Below are 26,067 nucleotides of genomic sequence, written 5' to 3' on the forward strand. Positions count from 1 at the left end.
ATACATAAAGTCCTGCAGCAGATATTTATTACATATTTATTATTTTGATTTGCATTGTTACAATGTCTTGGCTATTTTAATAATGCATAACCTGAGCGATCCCTCCTTTCCCCAGCAAAACATATCATTTAAAGTATACTAATATTCTTAGCGTTGTTGATTAGTGGGAACATTTACTACTGAAAAGCAATAGACAAGCCAGGCAGTTATGGCACATATATCCATGAACTTACTTGATGTTGTTACTTTCCAACATACTGATTAGCACTTGCCTTTCTTGACTCAAGAGGCAAAAATGTAAATAAAACCTGGTAACTGGGCTTAAATTTTAAGTAATCATTTTAGTGCACATCCCTGTGAATTCAAGTCAGGATTTCAGTTTATCCCAATAAGGCCACTTTCAAGACATGACTGGACAAGTGCTCCCCCTCTTTTCAGTATATGGACAATTGACCCCACTGCATTCATTTGTGACTTAAGGTTTCATTGGAGGTAATGTACATACATATATATCACAGAATGCATCAGAAATTGTTTCCAAAGACTAACATCTTATGGATGTGCAGCTGCAAATTTCTTGTGTAAAGTTACAGCTGCAGATTTCTTGGAAGAGATCAAATACACAGCTGTGGAATAGAGATGTACCAGTGGGATTGGTGTTTGGGAAATAGAAGCCATGGCATCATTAAGTTTTATTTGCAGTGGACTCTCAATAGATAACTACCTTAAGGCTATAATACTTAGCACTTCCTAGTAAATCCCATTGAAATCAGTGGAGCATACTTCTGAGTAAACATGTGCAGGCTTCTGCTGCACAAAAAGGGGTTGTTCTTAATGTCTGAATAAAATGCTATGCTTTTCTATTTGTGTTGGTTTGTTAGCTGTTAATCAGTACTTATCTCCTCAAAAAAATGTTCCGAGTACAAGCATGTTGTCCATTACATTTCCTTAGTTCTGTTGTCAAATGTGTTACTAGTATGACTTTGAGGTATATTAAGCGTACAGTTGCACGTTAATTATAAAAAGCCCTCTTTGTAATGCCTGGGTGGAGATATATGACTTGTATGCAATGGCTGAATTTGTAAATGCCATGCTCTTTCCTCATTTAGTAGCCATTTCACATTGTCTTAGAAAGTTTCCGAACGCTGGAAATTCCAGTGAAAGTTTATTTCTAAAATAGGCTTCCTTTTCTGGTCCGCATCTCTTAACTGACTTTACTCTGGATCAGATGAAAAATGCTTACACCTTAAATGGGTTGCAATGGTAACCAATGGTAGTTGCTTCCAGGTGATGTTATTTTCAGTGCCCAGGAAGCGTTTTGCAGCGCATGAGTTTGGCGAGTGAGCCATTATCTCAGTGTATTACTATTGCGATACATGAGCCAACCTAAACTTTTTTCCAGCCAATCTTAAAAGTGTTGCCCATTAAATATACTTCCTCCAGTCAGAGCAGATTGCAGGGTTTATGGAACAATGATGTCGGAGCTTCCAGATTGGTTTGGCAGCTGCATTGTTCTCCGAGGGTATACCAGACGCACTTAAGTCCCCGTCTTTTTTTTGTAGGCTTTGTTCATACCAAATTATTCTTGCACTCTGCTAGCATTCATGATGGCTTGTTAAAGGAGTGCATCCTAGCAACGAAAGGCTGGTTGCTAAGCAACATAGCTTTCCATAGGTTTTTCTTGTTTAAGATACTTTTTGGTGGTAGTTTTATGAAGGCCGCCAAAGTGTGGGTTTTGAACTGTATTCTTTCATTAGGATACTGTTGTGATTTGTTAGTGGCGATGGGGCTACGAGTGAATTGCAGCAGTTAGTAAATCACAACGTTGTTCAGCTCAGCTTCCTGAATTCACCATGTATTTGTACTGCAGCACTGAATGAACATGGAGATCGTTATTTTTATAAAATCAAGCCTGTTAGGGCTTACTAACATTGATATCCTCTTAACAGGTATTACTGCAGTTGTGCATCCATTAAACAAAATTAAGAATTCCAAGAAAATGGGGGGGAAAGTTATTTTTGTAAGATTAAAACAGATTGGACAGTAAAAATGCTTTTGTCTTTTTAAATGAGAAACTGTATATTTAGGATGGAAAACTTTGCTTTATTAACCATCATGATGCAGCTTTTAGAACTAATTTTTAAAAGCTAGTGAGAAGCACCTATGACTTTGAGAGGAGAGGGGACAAAGAAATATTGGGGGTAAAAATGAATTCTGAAATGAGAACAAATTGTGCATCTTGTTAACTTTAACCAAATCAATATTTTAATTATAACTGTTTGGATCCCCCCCCTTAAAAAATCCTCTAAATTACATAGATTGTGAGTCCTTTGGGGACAGAAATGTATGGTGGTTTAAAAATTACTGTTACTCATCCTGAGTTTTCAGAAGATGGGCTATACCTTTTAAAATATGTCATCCTTTGGAACTCATTTTTAGGCAGCAATTTTAGGCAGCAATTTCCTAACTTTGTGTTATGATAATAAAAATATATTTCTTCTCTATTATTGGCCTCAATCCACAGGCTGTTGTATGTGAAGATTTCCTGTGCCAAACAGATGGCAGGGTACTATCAAGCACGGAAGTGTTAGTCACCTGTTGAGGAGAGAGGGAGTTCTTGGAATAAGTACTGTTGCCCTTGCTCTCTCACTCACTCACACTAATACACACACACACACACACACACACACACACACACACACAAATCTATAATATATAATATATATTGCACATATCCAATAGCTCTGGTTACAAGGATTTTCTCCACACAGCACATGGGACTTCATCTGGAAGAGTATTCACCAAGTCCAAACTTCCTTTGCACTTATTGCCATTTCCGGATTGAGACAGATGTCTTTAAAGCATTTCTTTTATCTAAATGTTCAGCCACATAAATGGCATTATACGTTTAAACAGGGCCCATTTTAAAGCAATCAGTGTGCAGAGATGCTTGTGTATTCAAACATCCCACCCGTTGTATCAGGTGGGATGGGCGCACGGTGTCTTAATGTCTGCAGTCCTGTTCCATCTTGTGTACAGAGTTGAAGCCTTTTGTTGACTACTTGCTAAAATAAATGAAGATTTCACAGCAGCTCTTGGAATTGCAGCCTTCTTAACCACTGATTTAGCTTTATTCCCAAATATTCCCTGCTTGAAGTGCTGGAGGTTTAGACTTCCTGGTGTGTTTAAATCATCAAATGTTGACTTACTGCGGAAGGCAGTATTTTTCTGACAGTGGTAATTGTTCTGCTTTTGTATTAGAATTCTTACTTAAAAACAAACAAAGGTTTTTTTAAAAAAAATACAGGTAAAATGTCTTGTTTCCTTGCTTTGTGGCGTCAGACTTCTGGGATTTTGTGAACACTTGGCATCCTTGATATTCCACCTGTAGTTTTTGCCTGCTCTACTCTTGTGCCTCTTGTTTTCTCCTGCACCATAGTCTAGATCTTGTCAGTTAATATAGCATGAATGCTCGAAATAACTTCAACACTCCATAAAAACTAAGAGCAGACAATTGATGAACATCCTGGGTTTGGCTCCTAAGAATCTTGGCCGGACACTGGAAATTGGTATAATTCACATCCATATCAGAAGGTTTATAGAAAATGCTAAATAGGAAAAAATGGGTGAGGTAGACTCCCAGCTTATTTATAGATGAGAGTGATATAGTGTGCCAGAGCTCCTAACCTGAATGGTGGTAAACATTGAATGTCACATATTTGCAGTCCTGTAATGGCAGTTAAAACTGTGTGACGGGAATTGATATGACTTGATAATAACTCAGACAAGCACTGAAAATTCATATTTGCCGATAAATATGTATTTGGACATTTATGCTGCACTATAATAATCTAAATGTTTAGTAAATTCTGTCTCACTGGTAATATGTCGTAAGGATTTTGAGTCCTCTTGATTTAAAGTACATTATGATTGAGCTGTCTCATTGTTGAAACAAAAGAGCTTTATTGACTTGGGGCCTTGACATCTGCTCGAAAACCTTTACAAGGGTCAAAGGCCAGCACTAGTTTGGCCAAACTCATTTTGGAACCTTGACAATTTAATATTTGCCTGTGATACAAGTATGTATTGGACCTTTCACAGAGCTGAGTTCCAAATAGATCTCACCAGGAGGTGATTAAAAGAGAGTGATTTGAATCTCCCTTTAGGAAGGCAAAAATCTAAATCTTAAGACAAGTTCCAAATGGAAAGAAAATCCCTAGTTCTAACGTTATTATTTCTTCTTTAGGAATACAGGATACTTTATATCCCGGAATACAGGAAAACCAACAAAGTGGAGTCAAGTACATGCAGCAGCTTCATGGGCTTGAAGGATCACTTGAGGCATGACCTAGGCCACCTCTATGAGGACAGCACTGAGACTCAAATAAGTGCCATTGCACCTTGGTCAATGGTAGAGAAACCAACCATGGATAAAGTTAACTCTAGGAAGGAGGATACTAACAAGGAGACTTCTGAAGAAACTGGAAGCTCCAGTTGTGATTCTGAGGAGAGCACAAATTCCGATAATGAATTGGAACGACCAGCTATAATTGGACCAGAATCATGCTTCTTACCTAAGACTCACAGACCGCTGTGCAGGTCTCCTTGTTTAGAACCGCATATATTAAAGCGCAATGAAATCTTGCAAGACCTTAAGCTGGAGGAAGCTCAGATAGGGTCTAAAGAACTGAAGAAACCTCCTGACGTGGTGAAAGAGTATCAAACCAAACTGGAGTTTGCACTTAAGTTAGGTTATTCTGAGGAACAGGTTCAACTTGTCCTGAATAAGCTTGGTACTGATGCTTTAATCAATGATATATTGGGAGAACTTGTCAAACTTGGAAATAAAACTGAGACGGATCAGAGTGTAAGTAACATTAACGCTAGCATAATGCGAGAAGCATCTTCTGTTGAGTCTCAGAGATCTGACTCCCCGCTTCCGGAAGATGTGCCAGTGGATGGTGATAACCTCAGACCTATAGTTATTGATGGCAGCAATGTGGCAATGAGGTATGTTACAGTGGAATGATAGCCGTTGTCTTTTGGGGTTTGAGTTGTAACAGGTGAGCATATTACTGCCCTTCTGTTACTCGTGACGTTACATGATCAGGGATAATCAATGTGGTGCTTTCCAAATGGTGTTGGATTACAGTTCCCCTCATCCCAGACGATCAGCCATGCTAACCGGGATTGATGGGAGTTGGTGCTCTGACAAACGCAGGTCCCTTCTTCCAGCTCTGATTCCAACATCTGCACTGCTTTGGCTACCCCTGCATATAGGTAGACTGCCAGCCTAGCAGTTTGAAAGCACACTAGTGCAAGTAGATAAATAGGTACCACTGTGGCGGGAAGGTAAATGATGTTTGCATGCACTCTGGCTTCCATCACTGTGTTCCATTGCACCAGAAGCGGTTGAGTCATGCTCGCCACATGACCCAGAAAGCTGTCTGTGGACAAATACCGGCTCCCTCAGCCTGAAAGCCAGATGAGCGCCACACCCCATAGTCGCCTTTGATTGAACTTAACCGTCCAGGGGTCCTTTGCCTTTTATACTTTTATCTATAGGTAGAGTATAATCTACTCAAAATAGTTCCCCCATCAAGTAAGAAACAAACAGAATAGTAAGCAAACATTTACATTGCTAAATCGCAATATGCACCATTACTTCATGAACTTGAGCTACAACCTGTTAAAAAGAGTTTAAAATTCCAACGATAAAACTTGCTGAAAAATATGAGAGGTTATTGAGTCCTTCATCAACTTCAGTGTCACCGTAGCAAACAAAAGCTTGGTGTAAAGCATACTATTAGCAGTGCACAGAAGACATCCTCAAACATTTAGACCATACACACATTCTGTAGAAGGGAAAAATAAAAATTTCATTACTGTTATCACACAAGATTAGTCCAAAAACACAAAAGTAGCAATAAAATTCAATCCTATACACATTTAGGGGGGGGGGGGGGAAGCTACCTCCTAAACTACCAAGGGCTTCTAAAACATTCACGAGACTTAGACTGCAATCATTTTCTCACTTACCTGGGAGCAGGCCCCATTTAATTCAGCGCAACTTACTTCTGGGTGTACATGTATAGAGTTGCACTGTGAAAAATGCCTGAATGGTTAATGGCTGGAGATATATACCGCTTGAGAAAGCATAAGGAAAGCTATATTTCACTATAGAGAGTAGGCATTCTCTCGGAGATGGTTATTTTGAATCCCCCTTGTGTTGGAAAGCCGTACATGAGAGCTTTCTTTGCCTTTCCATGCAAAAGTGTATTCAGAACTGAGGAAGAGATTCCCTTGGTTTCAACATTAGAACTCTTGGGCATTCAATGAAGCTGACTGTTGGACAACTTAAGGCAGATAAAATTGTGTACTTCTGTACACAGTGCACCTTAAGCTCTGAACTCAAATGCTATAAAAGAGGAGTAGGGACGCGGGTGGCGCTGTGGGTAAAAGCCTCAGCACCTAGGGCTTGCCGATCGAAAGGTCAGCGGTTCGAATCCCCGCGGCGGGGTGCGCTCCCGTCGCTCGGTCCCAGCGCCTGCCAACCTAGCAGTTCGAAAGCACCCCCGGGTGCAAGTAGATAAATAGGGACTGCTTACTAGCGGGAAGGTAAACGGCATTTCCGTGTGCGGCTCTGGCTCGCCAGATGCAGCTTTGTCACGCTGGCCACATGACCCGGAAGTGTCTCCGGACAGCGCTGGCCCCCGGCCTCTTGAGATGAGCGCACAACCCTAGAGTCTGTCAAGACTGGCCCGTACAGGCAGGGGTACCTTTACCTTTACCTTTAGGCAAATTCAAAGAGGGCAGTGCTAACCGCTATCAACATTTACTAGCCACAATGGCTATGTTCTGCCTCCACCGTCTGAGGCAATATGTCTCTTAATACAAGCTTGGCAATTGCAGTTGGGTGTAGGGCCGTTTCACTCATGTCCAGCTTTGCAGACTTCCCACAGGCAGCTGGTTGGCCCCTCTGAGAACAGGATGCTGAGGAAGATGGGCCATTTGCTTGATTCAGCAGACTTGTCTCACGTTCCGTGGGGGGTTTTCTGTATTTTAACAGGGAGAGCAGAAATTTAATAGAATGGAAACCGAACTAAGATTCTTTGCATGCACAAGATTATCCAAAGTAATGGCAGATATTCAGTAGGGATGCGGGTGGCGCTGTGGGTTAAACCACAGAGCCTCGGACTTGCCGATCAGAAGGTCGGCGGTTCGAATCCCCGCGATGGGGTGAGCTCCACTTCCTCAGTCCCTGCTCCTGCCAACCTAGCAGTTCGGAAGCACGTCAAAGTGCAAGTAGATAAATAGGTACTGCTCTGGCGGGAAGGTAAATGGCGTTTCCGTGTGCTGCTCTGGTTCACCAGAAGCAGCTTAGTCATGCTGGCCACATGACCCGGAAGCTATACGCCGGCTACCTCGGCCAATAAAGTGAGATGAGCACCGCAACCCCAGAGTCGGCCACGACTGGACCTAATGGTCAGGGGTCCCTTTACCTTTTTAACAGTACTGCAAGGGCGAATACAGAAGGGAAAATGTACATGCGCACGTATAAATATTGAGCTAACCATGTTGGCTCAACAAAGCTCCTTATGCCACTATTGGGATGTGCAAAACAGAATGTGAAATGTCAGGAAATACGATGATGGGATGATAGATGAATATAGCAGATCCAATTTATACATCACAAAAGTGTCCCCAGTCTGTTTTTATGACATATAATGTATTCAAAGTATTATATTAGACTGTACTGAACTAATCGCTTGTGACTGTTTCCATATTCTTCTTGGATGTTATTTGGCGTTTAAAAGCTCAGCAGAGGTGAGTTTGGTGCAGACTTCCTGCAGGAAGAGCATGCTTGACAATCAAACTGAGATTCTGACTTGGTAAAATGGGAAAGCTACATTTATTACTGGCAAATATGTGGTTGATAGGAAACATCCCCAGTTCCTTGTAACTAAGGTGGAGATGGCTTGAGCTATGCTTGCTCTTGCAGCTCAGATGAAGAGAGATTTGAGAGTGTCTTCTGTCTTGAGGGAGGCATGAAGGAGAAGAGGCAGTGAGGTCAGGTCAGCAGCTGCAAGTCTCACACTGAAGGAACATCAAGAGGTTAGGAAAGGAGGACAGCTTAGGAAACTTGGAGATTTATCTCCACCTACCCTTCCCAAGCAGGTATATTGGCCTACAGCTCTTCTCATAGTAATTTTGTCCCATAATACACTGGTAGATATAGACATTATGCAGAAGCGTATTGTGTTTTAGAATCCAAATGTTCAGACACCAACTCCTGGTTTCATATATGTCATTCCCCCCCAGCACCTGTGGTGCTTAATTCAGGTTTCTTCACCCTGTAGCATGGCAACCTTGACTATGCACAGTTCCCTAAGGAATTCCAGGACCTGGTAGATGAAGCAGAATGTTAATTGACACTCTTTCTGAAAAGCTACGTACTATATATAACTAGAAAACTTCACTCCCCACCAAATTGATCTAGCCTGCCTCTTATTTTATTGGAACGACTCAAAGAACCACTAATGAAATATTGGATGGCATCCACTGGTGGATTTGCCCAGATGGAAAGTGCTTTGGCAAGTTGGGGCACCCAGTTTTCACCGCTCCCACCTACCTGCTGTAACTCTCCACTGTGACCCTCCTGCTATGTTGTGGAGTATCCTTTTCCAACTTGGTCCTTTTCAGATGCCTGGATTACAGTCTCCCTTATCTGATGATCAGCCATACTGGAGCCAAGACTGATGGAAGCTGTAAGCTAAAACATCTGAGGGCAGCATGTTGGGGGAAGCTGTTTGGCATTCTACCCCCACCCCCGAAACAGCCTTGGGAGGGGGGCTTAACTAGTTGAGGAGAATTGGCATAAATTGGGTACTCCAACATGCAGAAGCACTCCCGAATATAACCCAGTATCTTTTATCTGGTAAAAGGACAATTTTATGTGAATTGAATGTAATTATATAGTTGACATTTAGCCGGAATGCTGAAGCTGATACAACCAAATTATTTTTTTAGTAAGCCCTGTAGTAAGGATAAAGAACTGATCTTAAGATCCTAGTGAAGGTAATTGCAGACTCCCCACTGCCTTTAATGGAATCAGGCTTTCGTTGAGCTGACCTTATAGCTGCCTTCGGAGTACTGAACCACGCTAAGCTTGTTTTTAAAAGTACATCCAATTATGTCAAGTGACATGTTCCCATTTCCAAGAAGCTGCTGGTGGCTAAAGTAATCGACTTTTACATCCCCATGACACTTGTTTTCCTAGCTCAGGGTACAGAGAAGGGCCTTTTGTTCCCATTGCTGCCAAAAGAATAACTCCCCGCCCCCCGCCCAAATAATCGTGACTTTGCCATAACATCTCATAGGTACAAGTCATGGGGGAAACACACTTATAAAATCAGTGGCAATATATTTCAGAGCTAAGCTGCTCGCCGTTCAGGTATACTTTCTCTTTACAGCTGCAGATGACTGACACTTAATTGCATGAATTCAAAGTAATTGTGCATTTTGCTGGATACAAAGAACGAGGGTGACTCATCACTGATGTGATTTTTGCAAGAGCCTTGACTTCAGTTCCAGCTCTAAGCCAGCAAGGCTTTTCAGCAGTGATTCTCAAACTTCTCCCTCCGAGCCGCGCTTTCAGAATAACAATATGCTCGCCCCACACCAAATTTCTTATTGATAAGGAATACACTGGAAAACAAAAAAGAAACAATTCCTTGCAGTGCTTGATTGGTAACATAGAACACAACTGCTTTATAATGTGATCTAGAAAGTATAAAACAATGCAGCTACAATATTCATTCCAAAAATAAAATTATAAACAAGCCTCTTGTGTCCCTTAAGTATGCACACAAACTCAAATGAGAGGCGTGAGCTTGCTTTTGCCAGGTAATCTCATTTATATTAGGCCTAATTTGAAACAAACAAATTCACCTCATCAACACAAAGGAGCCTTTCTCTTTTCTGATCTTTCATATTTGTCAAGAGTTGAAAATCCTTGTTCACAACAACATGGCATGGAGAACTGTAGAAGAATAGTCAAGATATTCTCCAGCACTCTGTTGAAAGACGATTCTGGATCACAGCTAGGATTGTCCTCAATATCGCTTGATGCTTTTGCTCTCATTTTGAAAAGTCTGCAAATAAAAAAAAAACATGTTGGTAATACAGTACTACACTGAAATAGGGACGCGGGTGGCGCTGTGGGTTAAACCACAGAGCCTAGGACTTGCTGATCGGAAGGTCGGTGGTTCGAATCCCCGCGACAGGGTGAGCTCCCAATGCTTGGTCCCTGCTCCTGCCAACCTAGCAGTTCGAAAGCACATCAAAGTGCAAGTAGATAAATAGGTACTGCTCTGGCGGGAAGGTAAATGGAGTTTCCGTGCACTGCTCTGGTTCACCAGAAGCGGCTTAGTCATGCTGGCCACATGACCCGGAAGCTCCCTCGGCCAATAAAGCGAGATGAGTGTCGCAACCCCAGAGTCAGCCACGACTGGACCTAATGGTCAGGGGTCCCTTTACATTTACTACACTGAAATGTTCAAACGTTTCTTTGGTTGTCCATGAATCTTCCTGCCACACCGGTGTGGCTCCCCATGTCCTTAGACAACCACTGTTTTACAGTCATAATAATGTATCGATCAGATTAGGTTTTGTACTTTATGAAAGCTAGAACTAAGTAGCGGGTTTTAAAAAGGAAACGTAGGACCAAAACTCACTATGCAGCCTTTACAAGAATAGTGCATTCCTTTCAAAGTATGTGGACTTTGTTTTGGGTTATGCCCTATGTTTTCTGAAGGAATGGTTTTGGTTCCATAGGTGTTACAATGAAGCATTTTTAAGAAGGGTTTAGAATTAATTCGGGTGGTAGTCAACTAAATTTTACTCAAGAGTAAACCCATTGAAATTAATGAACGTGACTAAGTTAGGTCCATTAAATTCAGTGGGTGTACCCTGAGTAAAGTGGAATAACACCCTTTATAATTACCATATAAATTGAATCAGCACCTTTAAACCTGAAGCAACTATAAAACCCAAAAGAAAATGCACAGCAAAGTGAAAATCCAAAAAATAGTGGATCTGAATAAAGTTTTTTTGTAATAAATTATTGGTGTTTGCCAATGGGAATGGAGTAATTGGTAGGCTTCTCTGGTGTGCAAATGATATAGTTGCTTCATGTATTCTAGCACAGAACTATCTGATGATTCCTTGAAAATAAAACTTCCGCTTCAAATGATAAAAAAGCCACCTTGGTCCCTTATTCTTTGGAGTTTGCCGAAGTCTTGCATAGTTGATACTGCTTGAACTCCTCCCAAATGAGAACTTTATGGTCAATATAAAGTAGACATATATTAGCACATATTGGGATGATCATAGACTGCATTTCAGAACAGATCTTTTAGGATTTTAAGCTGTATCTTTCTAACTACTTTGGATGGGTGCTGTAAAGTTAGCACACATCCCAGCTTTTTTCTGATCCCATAATTTTAATGGGAAGTTTCCTTTTGAAGAGCCAGGGTAGCATGAATAACATTTGAGATACCCTGCTAGCAGTTATTAGCAATTGGCTTGCTGAGTTCTCTTTTCTGATACCTTGGTTGAAAGGAATAAACTTACAAAGGGAGTAAAACAACATCCCTGTTCTGTATTCACTAAAGATGTTTCCAAACTTAAAGCATGGTTGCTTTTGGGAATGTATTGTTGGTGTTTTCTTGACAAATAACTTTTTATATATACTTCTGACTTTTTCTAATGATGTGTGGCCCCCACATCAAGGAACTCAGTCCTGCCGCTCTTCCCGATTTCAGATTTTGTATGTGTGGACTGGAAAGTGACTTCAACAGTTATGCATTAAGGAGAAAGTGCTAGTCAGAAAATACCAATATGAAATTCAACAGGGTGTTCCTGGATTAAGAAGCACTAAGAGTTGACAATGTGAAAGAGAGATCATTTAAACTGATGTGTCATTAAACTAGAAAGAAGAAATTAACTGAAGCCTGAGTAAATACTTTGTAAGGGAACAGAGCGCTTATGCCACCTTCTTTCTTCTTCCTCTTCCTCTTCCTCTTCCTCTTCTTCTTCTTCTACGGCGATCACTCGTAGCCGAGTAAGATTGTCTTCCATATACTGGCTGAATGTTGTCTTAACAAGGAATTCTGTGTATTACATCCTGCTATTTTTTCCAAAACGCCCAAATCCATAAGAACCGCTGTTTGCAAGGATGCTCCTCACATTCACTTTCCAAGGATAGAAGTGTGCTTCTGGTAAGCATGGCTGTTTCTGAAGAAGTATATGAAATATTGGAGTTGTGAAGTGCACACCTGCTTCAAAGAGGAGCTGTTCTGAGGTATGCGAGTCTTCTCTCAGAAACATGCACAGGTAGTATATATTCCATTATTTGCTCTTTGAGCTGTCCAAAGACATATAAGCAACTCTTGAAAATGCCACCTTTACTATTTTTGTGGTAACACAGGGACTATTTCTGCATCTAGCTCAATGTTGGCTGGCAATGGTTCTGCAGGATTTCAGACAAGAGACTCTGTTATGCACTGAGTTGAATAGGATCCAAAATGCAGCAGTCTGATTGGTCCTAGAACAATAGGATTCAGAACTCTCGACTCCAAGTATATTTCAGTCTCCAAGCCCTGTCTGGAGCCACGGGACCTGGGCCTTTCCTCATTCAATGTGTGTTCTGTACCAGTGAGCTGCAGCCCTTTCTCTTAACTTGTTAAGGCCTGCTCCTTGACTTCTGGTGCTGAGGGGAAAGCCACACTCTTCCTTGAGGGAGGTGAAAGATGGCAGCCGGGTCACGGAAAGACTCTTGCAAATATTTCGTCCCTGGAAATGAGGAATTATCCTGTTGGGACATGAACTGCCAATGAGCTGGCTCTGGAAAAAAGACCACCAAGATGTTAGTATTCATTTATTTACTATTAATCACATTTCTACCCCATCTTTCCTCCAAGGAGCTCAACGTGATACACATTGTTCTCCTCCCTTTTTTTTATCCTTGCATCAGCCCTATGAGGTAGGTTAGGCTGAGAGGCAGTGACTGGCCCAAGGTCACCCTGTGAGCTTGGTGGCCAAGTGAGGATTCAAACCCTGGTTTGGCAGGTCCTAGTCCAACACTCTAACCACTACACTGCCCTGGCTCTCTTTCGTACTAGCAAGACATTTCCCCGCCCCGCCCCCCAAGGGCACAGTATTCTCCCAAGTTTTCAACCGGGCAACCCATAACCCACTTATAAATGGCTCTAATATAGCTGTACCCCAGGTTTTATTAGGACAAACTTGCATAGTCGCTTGGAAGTATCCAAACCAGATTTTAGCCATATTGAAATATGTGATCATAGAGGAATATCCTGATAAAACTGTTGCAGGGATAGCATTTCTGCCCTTTCTGTGAGAGGTGCCACCGACCACGTCACCTTGGTAATTGCAGGTCTTGGCTGCAGTTCACAAAAGCTATGGCTGTACCGTGAGGTAAATGTAACTTTGTGCAACACTCAGATGTCATCTTTTCAGATTTGAATGTTGAGGACATAAGATCAAAATAAAATTTATTGGATTCTAATAAATATAGTTTGTTCTGCAAGCATATGTATGTTCCTGACCGCCGCCGGACTCCCTGCTTTCTGTTTTAATTCCAAGTTGGTGCAGCTGTGTGTGAGAGGAACTCCCAAACTCATGTGCACTGTCGCGTGTGTGTGGCTTGGTTTGCTCTCTTTCTGAGTTGTCACCAGCTGGTGTGAAATAGGCTTCATGTTTCTGGTTTAACATGAGAGGTAAACGTGTCCCATTTTCAGATATTTGTGGCTAGTCAAGGTGACTTGGGCTCTGCATACGCTGACATTCAGAGCTTTAGTATCTGTTGTGTAAGCAGCATAGTCTTTATTAGATAATTGAGCTGCTTTTTGGGGAGACACATTTTCCAGGTACTTTGAAATGAAAAGGCCAGTTGTTACAGGTTAATATTATTGGCTGTGCAGTATGTACACTACTTATTGTTTACAAGCCATTCAGCTGTCTTGTACAGGTTCGATACAGCTTGTGGCTGGGTTACTTGAGAGACCCACCTTATCCTTTAAGTATCCAGGAGGTCACTGCTTTTGGCAGGAGAGTCCTCCACAGCATCTTGGAGCAGGACCTGCATTGTGGCTGCCCCTGCTTTCTTCCAACAGATACAAAACGCAGCCGCTGTTTATAGTTTCCAGAAGCAACTGGAAACATTTTTGTTTCATCAGGCTTTTCCATCTGGACGTTCTATGCCTTGGCTGGTTATTTATACAGTTCTTAAACCTATTTTTAGCTGGTGTTATTGTACGATTGCAAATCCCCTTGGGACTTAAGCAAAAGGCAATTCGTAAATTAATAAAACAAACATAATAATCCAGTGTATTTGGTATATTCCATTCATATTCATATGGAAAAAGTGAAGATTGTAATACAGGAGGACGGTGATTTTGGGGATGTTTATTTCAGCCATGGAAACAAAGAAGTATTCTCTTGTCGGGGGATCAAACTGGCGGTGGACTGGTTTTTGGAAAGAGGCCACAAAGATGTCACGGTGTTTGTGCCAGCGTGGAGGAAGGAACAGTCCCGACCGGATGCTCTCATCACAGGTATACTTTGCTCTGCCTTCAACAGCTTGATTTGAAAAGGGTTGCTGGTCAACCAGCTTTTACTCAGAGTAGACTATCCATTAATTTCAGTGAGTCTGCTCTGAGTAAAAGTTGAGTGCAACGCTGTGGGACTCCAGAGTGCACAGTATTTAGCATGGAATACACATCAGGCTGGCCTCATACATGTTGCCATAGAGCTGTGAGTTATAATCCAGACACCATATGAAATAATATCTTGCTTCTGATCCTGCGATTTGCCTCCCCGCTAAAGTACTGTGAGACTAATAAATAAACATGTAAAGTGGCCAATAATTCATTCTCCTTATGGTTGTAACATATTGCTTGTACAGAGAAAAATTCATATGAATGAGTCTGTGCAGGGTTGTAGAGCCTCTCAAAAGCTGCTTGTTAATTATGTAAGGCCCTTGCACTGAAACCTTGTCCAAGTCCTTTTGAACATTTTTCAGGGTTGGGCCATCTTATTTTCAGTTTGCTTCCAAAGTTTTAATGAAAAGCCTTATATTCTAGGCCTAGGATTCTATTCTGTTTCTTGTAATTGAGTTTCATTAAATCATGATTATCCTGAAGGAGCGTCTCTACCCCCAACGTTCTGCCCGGACGCTGAGGTCCAGCGCCGAGGGCCTTCTGGCGGTTCCCTCGTTGCGAGAAGCAAAGCTACAGGGAACCAGGCAGAGGGCCTTTTCGGTAGTGGCGCCCGCCCTGTGGAACGCCCTCCCATCAGATGTCAAAACGATAAACAACTACCTGACATTCAGAAGACATCTTAAGGCAGCCCTGTTCAGGGAAGTTTTTAATGTATGATATTTTAGTGTTTTTTGGTTTCTATGGAAGCCGCCCAGAGTGGCTGGGGAAACCCAGCCAGATGGGCGGGGTACAAATAATAAATTATTATTATTATTATTATTATTATTATTATAATCATAAATCCTTGGAAAAGGGTATGCACATAATGCCAATAAATTTTAGACTCCTCCCTTTAACACTCAGTATACACAAGGTGAGCAAAGCTTCTTTAGCATGCATTTTTCTGGGAAGATTGTATCATTGGGAGAGGGAAGATGCTGAAATCCTGATTTTGATAGACATTTGGTTTAAAAACATAGCTTGTGCTTAATTAAATGTTTTAAAAACATAGCTTGTGCTTAATTATATTTTAAATGGGAAACTTTTTTCTGTTCTTCTGTTAAGTATCTTTGAAATCAAGAACCCCTGTTTAATATGTGTTACTAGAATTAACTTCAGTATTCCTTGCTCCTAAGTGTAAGCATGACTGTAGATCCTGGCAAATGTAATTTATGTTTATATATTTTTAATGTGCTGCTGAATATTAGTCATCTTCTTCCAGCAGACTCAGAAGTGCTTTTGTTAAGTCATTCTTCTCTGAACATCTGCTCTCTTGTAACAGAGCTCAGTTGTAGGCCGAATAAGGCATTGACCTCAGTGCTCTGCTTTCCCCCCTTTACTATAACTAGACCAAGAAATCCTGCGTAAATTAGAGAAAGAGAAAATTTTGGTGTTCACCCCATCCCGCCGTGTTCAGGGGAGAAGGGTGGTGTGCTATGACGACCGGTTCATAGTGAAGTTGGCCTTTGAGTCGGATGGCATAATTGTGTCAAACGATAACTACAGGGATCTTGCAAATGAAAAGCCAGAATGGAAGAAGTTCATTGATGAACGGCTGCTGATGTATTCATTTGTCAATGACAAGTAAGTTGTAGTTTTTTTATTAAAAAAAATCTTGCTGGAAAATAATTGGCCTCAGGACTTGGAGCTTATACTGGATTTATAGGCATACATGCACACCTGGTAACATTGCTGCACATGCAAGATCTTGTGATTTGGTGGTGGTCAGCTTTTTGCAATACAGTGGTGCCCCGCAAGACGAATGCCTCGCAAGATGGAAAACCCGCTAGACGAAAGGGTTTTCCGTTTTTGAGTTGCTTTGCAAGACGAAATGTCTTGCTAGTCTTGCGATTTTTTCCCCGCTCCCCCCCCTTTTTCTAAGCCGCTAAGCCGCTAATAGCCTTTTAGCAGCTAAGCTGCTAAGCCTTTAATAGCCGCTAATCCGCTAAGCCGCTAATAGGGTTGCTTCGCAAGACGAAAAAACCGCTAGACGAAGAGAATCGCGGAACGGATTCTTTTCGTCTTGCGAGGCACCACTGTAATAAAAATGCAGCCTGCTCTCCTTTCATGCAGAGCATTGATGAGACCCCCTGCCCCACTGAAAATTCCTGTGGCTACATATAGATTTATAGCTCTATTGTACTCTTTCTTCACCTATTCCAAGAAAAATCACTTCTTTACTGTGGTATGAGCAAGTGGTCTTTTGGTACATGAACCAAAGCAGCCCTTTTCCCCCTGGCAAATAGTTGCATTCATGTATTCAACAAGGGACACGGGTGGCACTGTGGGTTAAACCACAGAGCCTAGGACTTGCCGATCAGAAAGTCGGCGGTTCAAATCCCCGCGATGGGGTAAGTTCCCATTGCTCGGTCCCTGCTCCTGCCAACCTAGCAGTTCGAAAGCACGTCAAAGTGCAAGTAGATAAATAGGTACCACTCCAGCAGGAAGGTAAACAGCGTTTCCATGCGCTGCTCTGGTTCGCCAGAAGCGGCTTAGTCATGCTGGCCACATGACCCGGAAGCTGTACGCCGGCTCCCTCCGCCAGTAAAGCGAGATGAGCGCCGCAACCCCAGAGTCAGCCACGACTGGACCTAATGGTCAGATGTCCCTTTACCCTTTACTTTTATTCAACGATTACCTGCTCAGAACAGACCCGTTGAAATTAATGAACGTAACTACACTAGGTCCATTAATTTCAATGGGTCTACAGTGTAAATGTTAGTTTTATGACTCTATGTTCATGGCTGCTTCTAAAAACAAAGATAGGATCAATGTCTTAGAACACCCTTTGCCAGCCTCGCCCTCCAGACCAAAAAATGTGGACTGCACCAAGTTAGCAAAGGCTGTCTTGAAAAACAATTTCTCGAACTGATGAGACCTTTTCTCCTTCTGAGGCTTCATGAATTTAGGTTGCTATGACATTTGACTCAAGTACTGCTTCCTCTGTTTTAAAGATTTCTAAATAGTGCTGACTGGTTAGGTTTTTTAAGTAAACTGCTAACCTTGACATTTGGTTTGAAAAGTCTTCTGCGTAGAGATCCACAAGCTGGAGCCGAGTTTAAGGGGGAAATATGTAATGCTATGACGCTAGCAGCTAGAGTAGCCTGGCTTTGTGAATTAATTGAGTGAGGCTAGAGTTTCAGTCTTAAAACATAGTCTTAATCGTGTCTACCCAGAAATAAGTCCTATTGAGTTTAGTGTGGCTTACTCCCGGGTAAATTGAGTTAGGATTGCAGCTTTAGTTTACAAGGCTGTTTTGTTTTCCAGAACAATATATGGAATGCATCTGAAATAATCTGGGAATACTTAATATCCTATTTAGAAATAGAAAGTGGTATTCTTTTCAGATGTTAAGACCGAGAATGTGGGTTACTGAATGCCTTGTTCATTTAATTATTAAATATGTATATATCTTGATAGATTTATGCCTCCTGATGACCCCCTTGGCCGCCATGGCCCAAGCCTGGATAATTTTCTGAGGAAGAAACCTATTGTACCAGAACATAAGAAGCAACCATGTCCATATGGTAACCTTTTTTTCCTTACTAAACACTAATTATATTCTAAGAAACAAGGCCCGATTGCTTGTTTGGGTCTGTGTAAAACGTTGCTGCAGAATTTTGTTACAACTTCCTTTCAATAATAGGTTCTTGTCCTGTTGGCTTTGCTGAAAGACATTCCCAGAGTTGGAACGCGTATTTCTGGAACTGTGGTTCACAAAACCATTGTGATCATGAGCGTATAATCTTCCCCAGACCTAAATTTAAATCCCTGCCTGATCAAGACAGCATGGGTTCCTCATTTTGAAAATGGGAATAATAGTAGCCTGCAGTATAGTGGCTACATAGTTAGAAATCAGAATAATAATAAACAGCAAACAGACCAGCATATGCTTTCTTGTGCTGCTGTGAAATTGTATACATGTGTGTATAAACACACACACTCTGTGTTCAGCTGGTATTACTGATGCCACATCTTATCTAACTGTAGAACGTTTAACTAGCCTGAAAGCATCCTTGACCTGTGATTCAGTGTTATTTTCATCCCCTTTTGTCTTCATGCTGGTGTAGAATCACATTATCTCTTTCTCCCCCCCCCCCCCGCCCCCAACTTTGCTCACTTAAATCTCCAAACGACAAATTTGCAGGGAAGAAATGCACTTATGGACACAAATGCAAATACTACCACCCGGAAAGAGGAAATCAGCCTCAGAGGTCAGTAGCGGACGAGCTTCGCGCCATGTCCAGGAGCACAGCTGCCAAAGCTGCTAGCGAAGGAGGTCTGGTGAAGAGCAACAGCGTCCCTTGCAGCACTAAGATAGATAGCACTTCGGATCTCAAGCGAGCCACTCCAAAGAGGCAGTCGGATCCTAGCATAAGGACTCAGGTCTACCAAGACTTGGAGGAAAAGCTTCCCACCAAAAACAAGTTGGAAACCAGGTCTGTACCTTCCCTAGTTAGTATACCGAACTCTGCTGCTGCAAAACCCCAAAGTCTTGCACCTTTGAGCAACGGCCTTCCCTCCGGAGTTCATTTCTCACCTCAGGATCAAAGAGCGCAGGGGCCATATCCTCCAGTGTTGATGGCAACCAAAAACCACGGAACGCCAATGCCTTACGAGCAGTATCCCAAATGTGACTCCCCTGTGGACGCCGGCTACTACTCCATGCTGAACGCATACTCCAACCTAAGCATCTCTGGCCCGCGAAGTCCCGAAAGGCGTTTCTCTTTGGACACTGACTACAGGATTAGCTCGGTAGCTTCCGACTGCAGCAGCGAAGGGAGCACCAGCTGTGGCAGTAGCGATTCCTACATGGGCTACAGCGACCGGTCCTACATGAGCTCTCCCGACCCCCAGCTGGAAGAGAACTTGAAGTGCCAGCACATGCACCCCCACGGCCACCTGAGCTCGCAGCCCTTCCTGCAGGGCTACCACGAGACGCTGACCAGGGTGCAGAGCTACAGTCACGAAGAACCAAAGCACCACCACAAATCTCCGCTTCCCTACATGGCGGTCCACCTCCAGCATCCCGCCGTCGGCGCTCGGTCCAGCTGCCCCGGTGATTACCCGGCTCCCCAGAGCTCGCCCCGCTCCAAGGGCAGGCACCTGGGGAGAGCCCTCGTGTCCACCCGAGTAGACAGCATCTCGGACTCGCGTCTGTATGATAATTCCCCGCTGAGGCAACGGAAAACGTACTCCGGCCAGGACGGACTCGGCAGCTGGGACAGGCAAGGCTACGGGGTCGACGCATACGGCTACCGCCAAACTTACTCCTTGCCCAGCAACCCCAGCCAGCCGTGTTACGAGCAGTTTGCCTTCCAAAGCTTGCCTGAGCAGCAGGATCAGCCTTGGCGGATCCCTTACTGCGGGATCCCCCCGGACCCGCCGCGGTACCAGGACAACCGAGAGAAGGTCTACATCAACCTGTGCAACATTTTCCCTCCCGACCTTGTGAGGATCGTCATGAAGAGGAACCCTCACATGACGGACGCTCAGCAACTCGCTGCCGCCATTTTGGTGGAGAAATCTCAGCTCGGTTATTGAGGACATGAGGAAGATGCATCTTTGTGGTGTCTTAATAGTTCCGTTTCAGCTGTAACGCTGAGGGAGGTTTGCTACAATAGCACGTGTGATCTCCTTCTCAGCAAGGAGGTTATATAGTAATCCATTTATGTGAAATAACTGTGCCATGGAATCTGTATGTGCAACCCCGTGCGTTAGAAAGGACAGGTTTTAATTTAAATTCTCACTTGGATTTTATTTTTTATTTTTGAAGAATATTTCATGACTGGATAAGAATCCTTCCAGTTTAATATATTATTATATCTGTGGTCTCTTAATAGGCTTCTTTGGTGCATCGGGGGGTTTAATATGCAGCACTTTTTATAACGTCGTTACGTGTTTATTAAATTAATGGGTGTTTTTGTCCTTCAGAGTGCAAAAAAAGTTTTCTTAAAAAAAAAAAAGCTGCAGAAAACTAAAGAGGATTTTATGCACCCAGCAAATGGTTTTTTCCCCAAGCTAAGCTTATTATGAACTTTTTAAAAATTGCAATTAAGTTATTTTATTGTGTGATCTTTTTGCTATAATCATTTTATTTATAGAAAACAAAGGTCTTTTACAGCACTGACTATTTTTTTAAACAATGTTTTGAGTTACCAGTTTTAATGTTGAAATGGGTAACAGTGTATTATTATTAGTACTTTATAGTATGGCACTTTTTTGTTGGTTTTTGGTTTTAAGTGACATTATTTGTTTATCACTGTTAATTTTTGGTGCACGCAAAAGCAATCACTGATGGAGAAATCTGCCATGATTAATTTATTATGTAGAAGGCAAAAGCCTTAGATGCAGATTTTGAAGATGTTGCGCTCATCCGACTCACACTGCCTAGAATTAGGCTACCAATATATCAGTTTAGGCAACTTACCCACGCTTTCATGAGTCAGAAACAGAGATTTGTTTTTGTCGTGTCTCTTGCTCCTCTAATTAATGTGCAGGTATACTGGACAAAATGTGTGGGGTTTTTTCATACCTGTTTTTAAATGAAACTAATTGTTCTCAATGCAATTTTTTTTTGTATATAAGATACTGTGTATTTTTCATGCTATTTATCAAGGCTGGCCTGAGAAGGTTTTATGTTGTGTTGACGATATGCAACATTTTTTTATAAACTGCACTATAGTATAATATAGCATTGTAACTGAGAACAGTCCATCCTTTTTGTAAAATACTGTAGATGTTCTCAAAGTTAGTTTGTCTGGCCTGCTGTATTGTGCAGGCATGGCTCTTTCTGCAAACAACATAGATTTAGAAGCAGACAGAACCGTCTCTTCTAGTATTAGTAAGGGAGATTTCTGGTTTTTAAGTCGTGGGTTCTGCTAGCTCTTCTAAAATGTAATCTTGCATAGATAGAATAGTACTAGATCTTGCAGGCAGTAACTTATACATAGTGAGCGTAATCTTACACACTAGGATTCCCTGCAGAGTGACCTAATGTGATGTTTCCCTACTTTAGCCTTCAGCAACCTGGCTCCTTGCAGATGTTTTGTACTTCCAGCCCCAGCCAGCACGTCCAAAACATCTGCAAGGCACCATATCTGCAAAGGCTGCTCTAGTTTATCATCTTATTGCTGATAAACCAGGTGCACAGCTGCAACTTGAAGACCCTCTAGAACCAGAAAGTTACCTTTTACTGTTGATACAAATTGTATCTTTAACTATGATAATTATTTTGATTTATAGATCTAACTTTAAAAAAAAAAAGGAAAAGGAAAAACCACGCACAAATGTGTAAAGATAATTTTAGACTTTGGGCAACATTTTATTCCTTATTTAAATGAGAGGGAAAAAACCCTGTAGATTTCAAATCCTAAACAGTCATATAGGCAATTAGTTGGGTTCTTATTGTAAACAATATTCTCTCTTCCCCACCCACCTATTTAAATAGACCTCTTCTTCTTCTTCTTCTTCTTCTTCTTCTTCTTCTTCTTCTTCTTCTTCTTCTTCTCCTTCTCCTTCTCCTTCTCCTTCTCCTTCTCCTTCTCCTTCTCCTTCTCTTAAACCACGTTGAATGAGATCATATATAAAAAAATAATGATAAAATGCTGCCTGAAAAGAATATCCAAGCACCTTTTGAATAGGAAAACATTTTTCACTACTCGTGCAACACCGTGTGTTGCAAGAAGTAGGATTTTGGTATACAGTAAATGCTCCTGCAAAGCATTGTGCTTATAGATGTATCCAATAATCTGAACCATGTTCAGCTACTTTAATTCAGGAACTGTTCTTCTACACAGCTTTCACTGTTGACTAGTGAGACAGGATCTCAGTTCTGTCAATTCAGCTGCCCTCCTCTGGGTACTGTCTTAACACTCCCTCTGTCTCCCCTTGGGGAGAACTTCTTGCCCTGTTTTCTTTCTTCTCGGCTTCACTGTTTCTTGTCTATACAGAATGTGTTTTAAATGGAGAGGGTTGTACGCTGCATACTTCTTCCTGCGTAAGCCCTCCATTAAACGAATGTGGTTTGCATCAAAGCAGCTCTCGTTCATCGCGGTGGGCTTCCGGTGGACAGTTTCCACATGCAATTTGTGTTTTGTTTATAGCTTATACTGTAACCTTGAACTTGTATTGACTTTCTATATTCCTTCTGAAGTATCGGTGGCTTCCTGACCCAGTGTCTGCAGAATGCAGAACTCCTGTCTTCTGGAATGGCACCATTTCGTATTTATTGTTGGCCGGCTTACCGTATTTTACATGTTTATGTCTGACTGCGGCGTGGAGCCTGATCCTGCACTGTATACTACAATGTGAAGTGAGCGTCTTCCGTGAATGTGTGATGCAGCTTGTGACTTTGGCTGGGCTGAAGCTCCCAGAACTCCTGGAAGCTCTGCTTCAGTATCTTCCTTCAGTGTTGATATCTGGTCTTTTGTTATTGTGGCCTTCCTTGGGCTCCATTAAAAGCTGATGTAAAAAACAAAAAAGCACTGTTTTCTGCTGCAAGAACTTTGCATGGAGCTCCCAGGCTTTGAAGGACTCAAAGCTCCTGTCCTCCGTATGTCCTTTCCCTGAAAGCAAATGGTTGGCCAGGTACCGGTATATCCACAGCTGTGCCATCTCCGAAGCGGATACTTAACTGTCTCCGGCTATTTGACTATGACCGGTAGCAAGCCTTTCTGGATTCAGAAACTGCTTATCTGCTTCTCCAGAGAGCAGCATGTTGTTTTGCGCACACCAAAAGAACTGGAGTCATTGGGCAGCTCTTACCAGCAGGCAGCAGCATGGCTGCTTCGCATTTTAACAACATTGCTTTATGCACACCACCTCCTGTGAACCTTGGCTCTTCTAAGTTGCTCTCTTTCTCCTTTGACGTTCCAAAACTCGGGACCCGCAGCCACCCTCCCCCTCCTGGGATGGCTTTCTGTAGAATATATATGGTAATAGTTTGCAGCAACTGTAGGACAACATGGAAAGGGGAAAGGCTAGGAAGATGTCAGGTCTGTTTTATGCCGATTTATTGATGCAACTTTTGGGTTGGATCCAAATTTGCACACCAAGTGTAAGTGAAAAAGCATGTCTACTCGTATATGGGGGAAGGGACAAAACTGGCAGAGGCATTTTGTTGGGGAAGGCGTCTTCAGGGGATGGGGATGGAACTGGAAAGCAAGCAGAGCACCCATGTGCAGAGGGTGTTATAACTGTGAAGTTAAAATATGTGATATATGATCTTAGGAGGTCAAATACCTGCTTTGTTTTAATTTATTGCAACATACAGACATTGGTGCGCTCAGTTCCAACTTTGAAATTTGAGCTGAGTTTTATGCCATTGTTATCATCACTATTGTTTGGAAGTACTTAACAGAAGGGATGGAAAATTTACCTGGAAACATTTCAGGGTTTTGGGTTTTTGGGGAAATCATATGTGTGCATGTATGTAATTATACAGTGTACTTATATCATGCTCAACCACATAGAAGCCCCTTTTAGATCTACATATGATGGCAAGGTTAAACTCCTTGCCATTTTGTGCATACATCTCATTAACATGTTTGGAACTTCTGGCTATTTTTTTTTTTTTTTACCTTCTAATATGACTCCAAAGTTACGAGAGTTTAACTCAGTTAGGTTTTGCGTGTGCGTGTTTAGCAAATTCTGACACTATGAATAGGTCCATGGGCTTCGTTTCTGAAAGCGGAGCTCTTCACTTTCCAGTCCTGCTGTCCTCTCCCAGTCTAAAAGACAGTAGTTTGTTTGTTTTTTCAGAAGAAATTAGAATATACACTATGTGAATTTTCAAAATAAGGGGGTTTGTGGCATCTTTGGAGACTGTGGCAATTTCTGCAGCATCCATGATTACACCTCCTGGTGAGTCAGCAAGTTTAAATCCTTCCCAAGTCTCTTCTGAGAGACAACACAAAGGTTGTATGTGTTATATTGCATTTTAAGTGTAAATTAAAATGGAACGTGATTAAGGACTCATTCCTTGTGTGCCTTTATTCTGCCTTTTATTTAAATTTCCCCCTTCCTACCATTTCTTTCACCTCCTGCTGTTTCTCTGTCTTTATGGCTTTTGCTGTTTTTATTACTCTCAGACTTTTCATTCCTCTGTTTTCCTTTTCAGTCTTTCCACATTCTTTTTTCCTGCCTCTTTGTGCCTGCTTGCCATAAGGATTTGACTTTCTTTTTGCCCCATATCCATCCTCTCTTGGGAGATCTTTCTGCCCCTTTGTGTCTCAAATAGAGTATTCGCTGCCAACCACTGCTGTGGCCTCTGAACCCCACACCTTCCTAGAGAAGATACAGTTTAAGTTTTTGAAACTATCTGGATAAATCTGAGTGGATATTTCTTAGTAGTATTGGAATGGTAACTATCCAGTATGTTAATCGGATTGTTCATCTGTATTTTAAAAATAGCTTGGGGGAATATTTATTTTGATATATTGCGTATATTTATTTGGGAAATTTATTGATCCTAACATTTTGAGGGAGAATAATAGGAGAACTTGATCTTCTGTTTTAAAATTGGGGGAAGAGCAGAAAGGAAGTACATATTTTAATAGACGGTTTTAAAACAAACCTTTTTGGCCATACATCTTAAAAGGGTTAAAATCCAAAAAGTGATTTGCATTTTTCATGCTTTGTAAATGACAGAAATGTTCACGATATCGCATGCACGCACACCCCTTATTCTGAGTGCAGATTAATCTGCATTCATCAGTTCTAAATGAAACTTTGCTTGATAATAGAGCTTTAATTAGACTTGAAACATCGTCGTTCAAAATTATGGAATTGCACTACTGAGGTGTTGATAACTCGAGACCTTTGGATGTTTACCAACATTTACTGGACTTTCAGAGGCATGTGATATTTATCTGAATTCCTTCACAATTATCAACAGTATTCACATTTGGGGCATTGGCTGTAGCATACGCTTATGGGAGAACATTTTGTGACCTTAGGAATGTACATGTTGTGTGCCGGGGGGGGGGGGAAATAATGTTTAGAAGAAAGCCCAACAAAGTTCCCCAAGATTACAAAATAATAGCCTTCGCACTTACTGAAGTTTTGTATTTGTACAGCTTTAAAATACTTAACTATGTGGTATAGCAGTAGTTTGATTTTTCTTTCCATCTACTTGTCTTCCTAGTTGGATGGGCATTTTGCAGTTATCCTGGAGCTAAATGTAAGGAATTGCTTCTGGTGATGATGAGATGTTTTAGTTACAAGTGTTCTCAAGGGGGTTTTTTGGGTGGGGGTCATCGTCATTGTCGTCCCTGCATATTCC

General features: G+C 41.8%; 1 protein-coding gene across 9 annotated transcripts in view; it reads left to right on the top strand.

Annotated features, from left to right (window-relative positions):
* The window catches only part of ZC3H12C (zinc finger CCCH-type containing 12C), a 50,292-nt gene extending 25,535 nt beyond the window's left edge, over window positions 1-24,757 (top strand). For all 9 annotated transcript variants that reach the window (XM_028726239.2, XM_028726238.2, XM_028726241.2 and 6 more), the window contains 5 exons: window positions 4,247-5,010; window positions 14,500-14,639; window positions 16,133-16,367; window positions 18,204-18,310; window positions 18,931-24,757. In XM_028726239.2, coding sequence (XP_028582072.2) covers window positions 4,319-5,010; window positions 14,500-14,639; window positions 16,133-16,367; window positions 18,204-18,310; window positions 18,931-20,327 — 2,571 coding nt within the window. In that variant the 5' untranslated portion in view covers window positions 4,247-4,318 and the 3' untranslated portion in view covers window positions 20,328-24,757. The remainder of the gene's footprint in view (window positions 1-4,246; window positions 5,011-14,499; window positions 14,640-16,132; window positions 16,368-18,203; window positions 18,311-18,930) is intronic.
* The last annotated feature ends 1,310 nt before the right edge of the window (window positions 24,758-26,067 follow it).

This window comes from Podarcis muralis, chromosome 4 (assembly GCF_964188315.1).
Source record: "Podarcis muralis chromosome 4, rPodMur119.hap1.1, whole genome shotgun sequence".
Classification (NCBI taxonomy): domain Eukaryota; kingdom Metazoa; phylum Chordata; class Lepidosauria; order Squamata; family Lacertidae; genus Podarcis; species Podarcis muralis.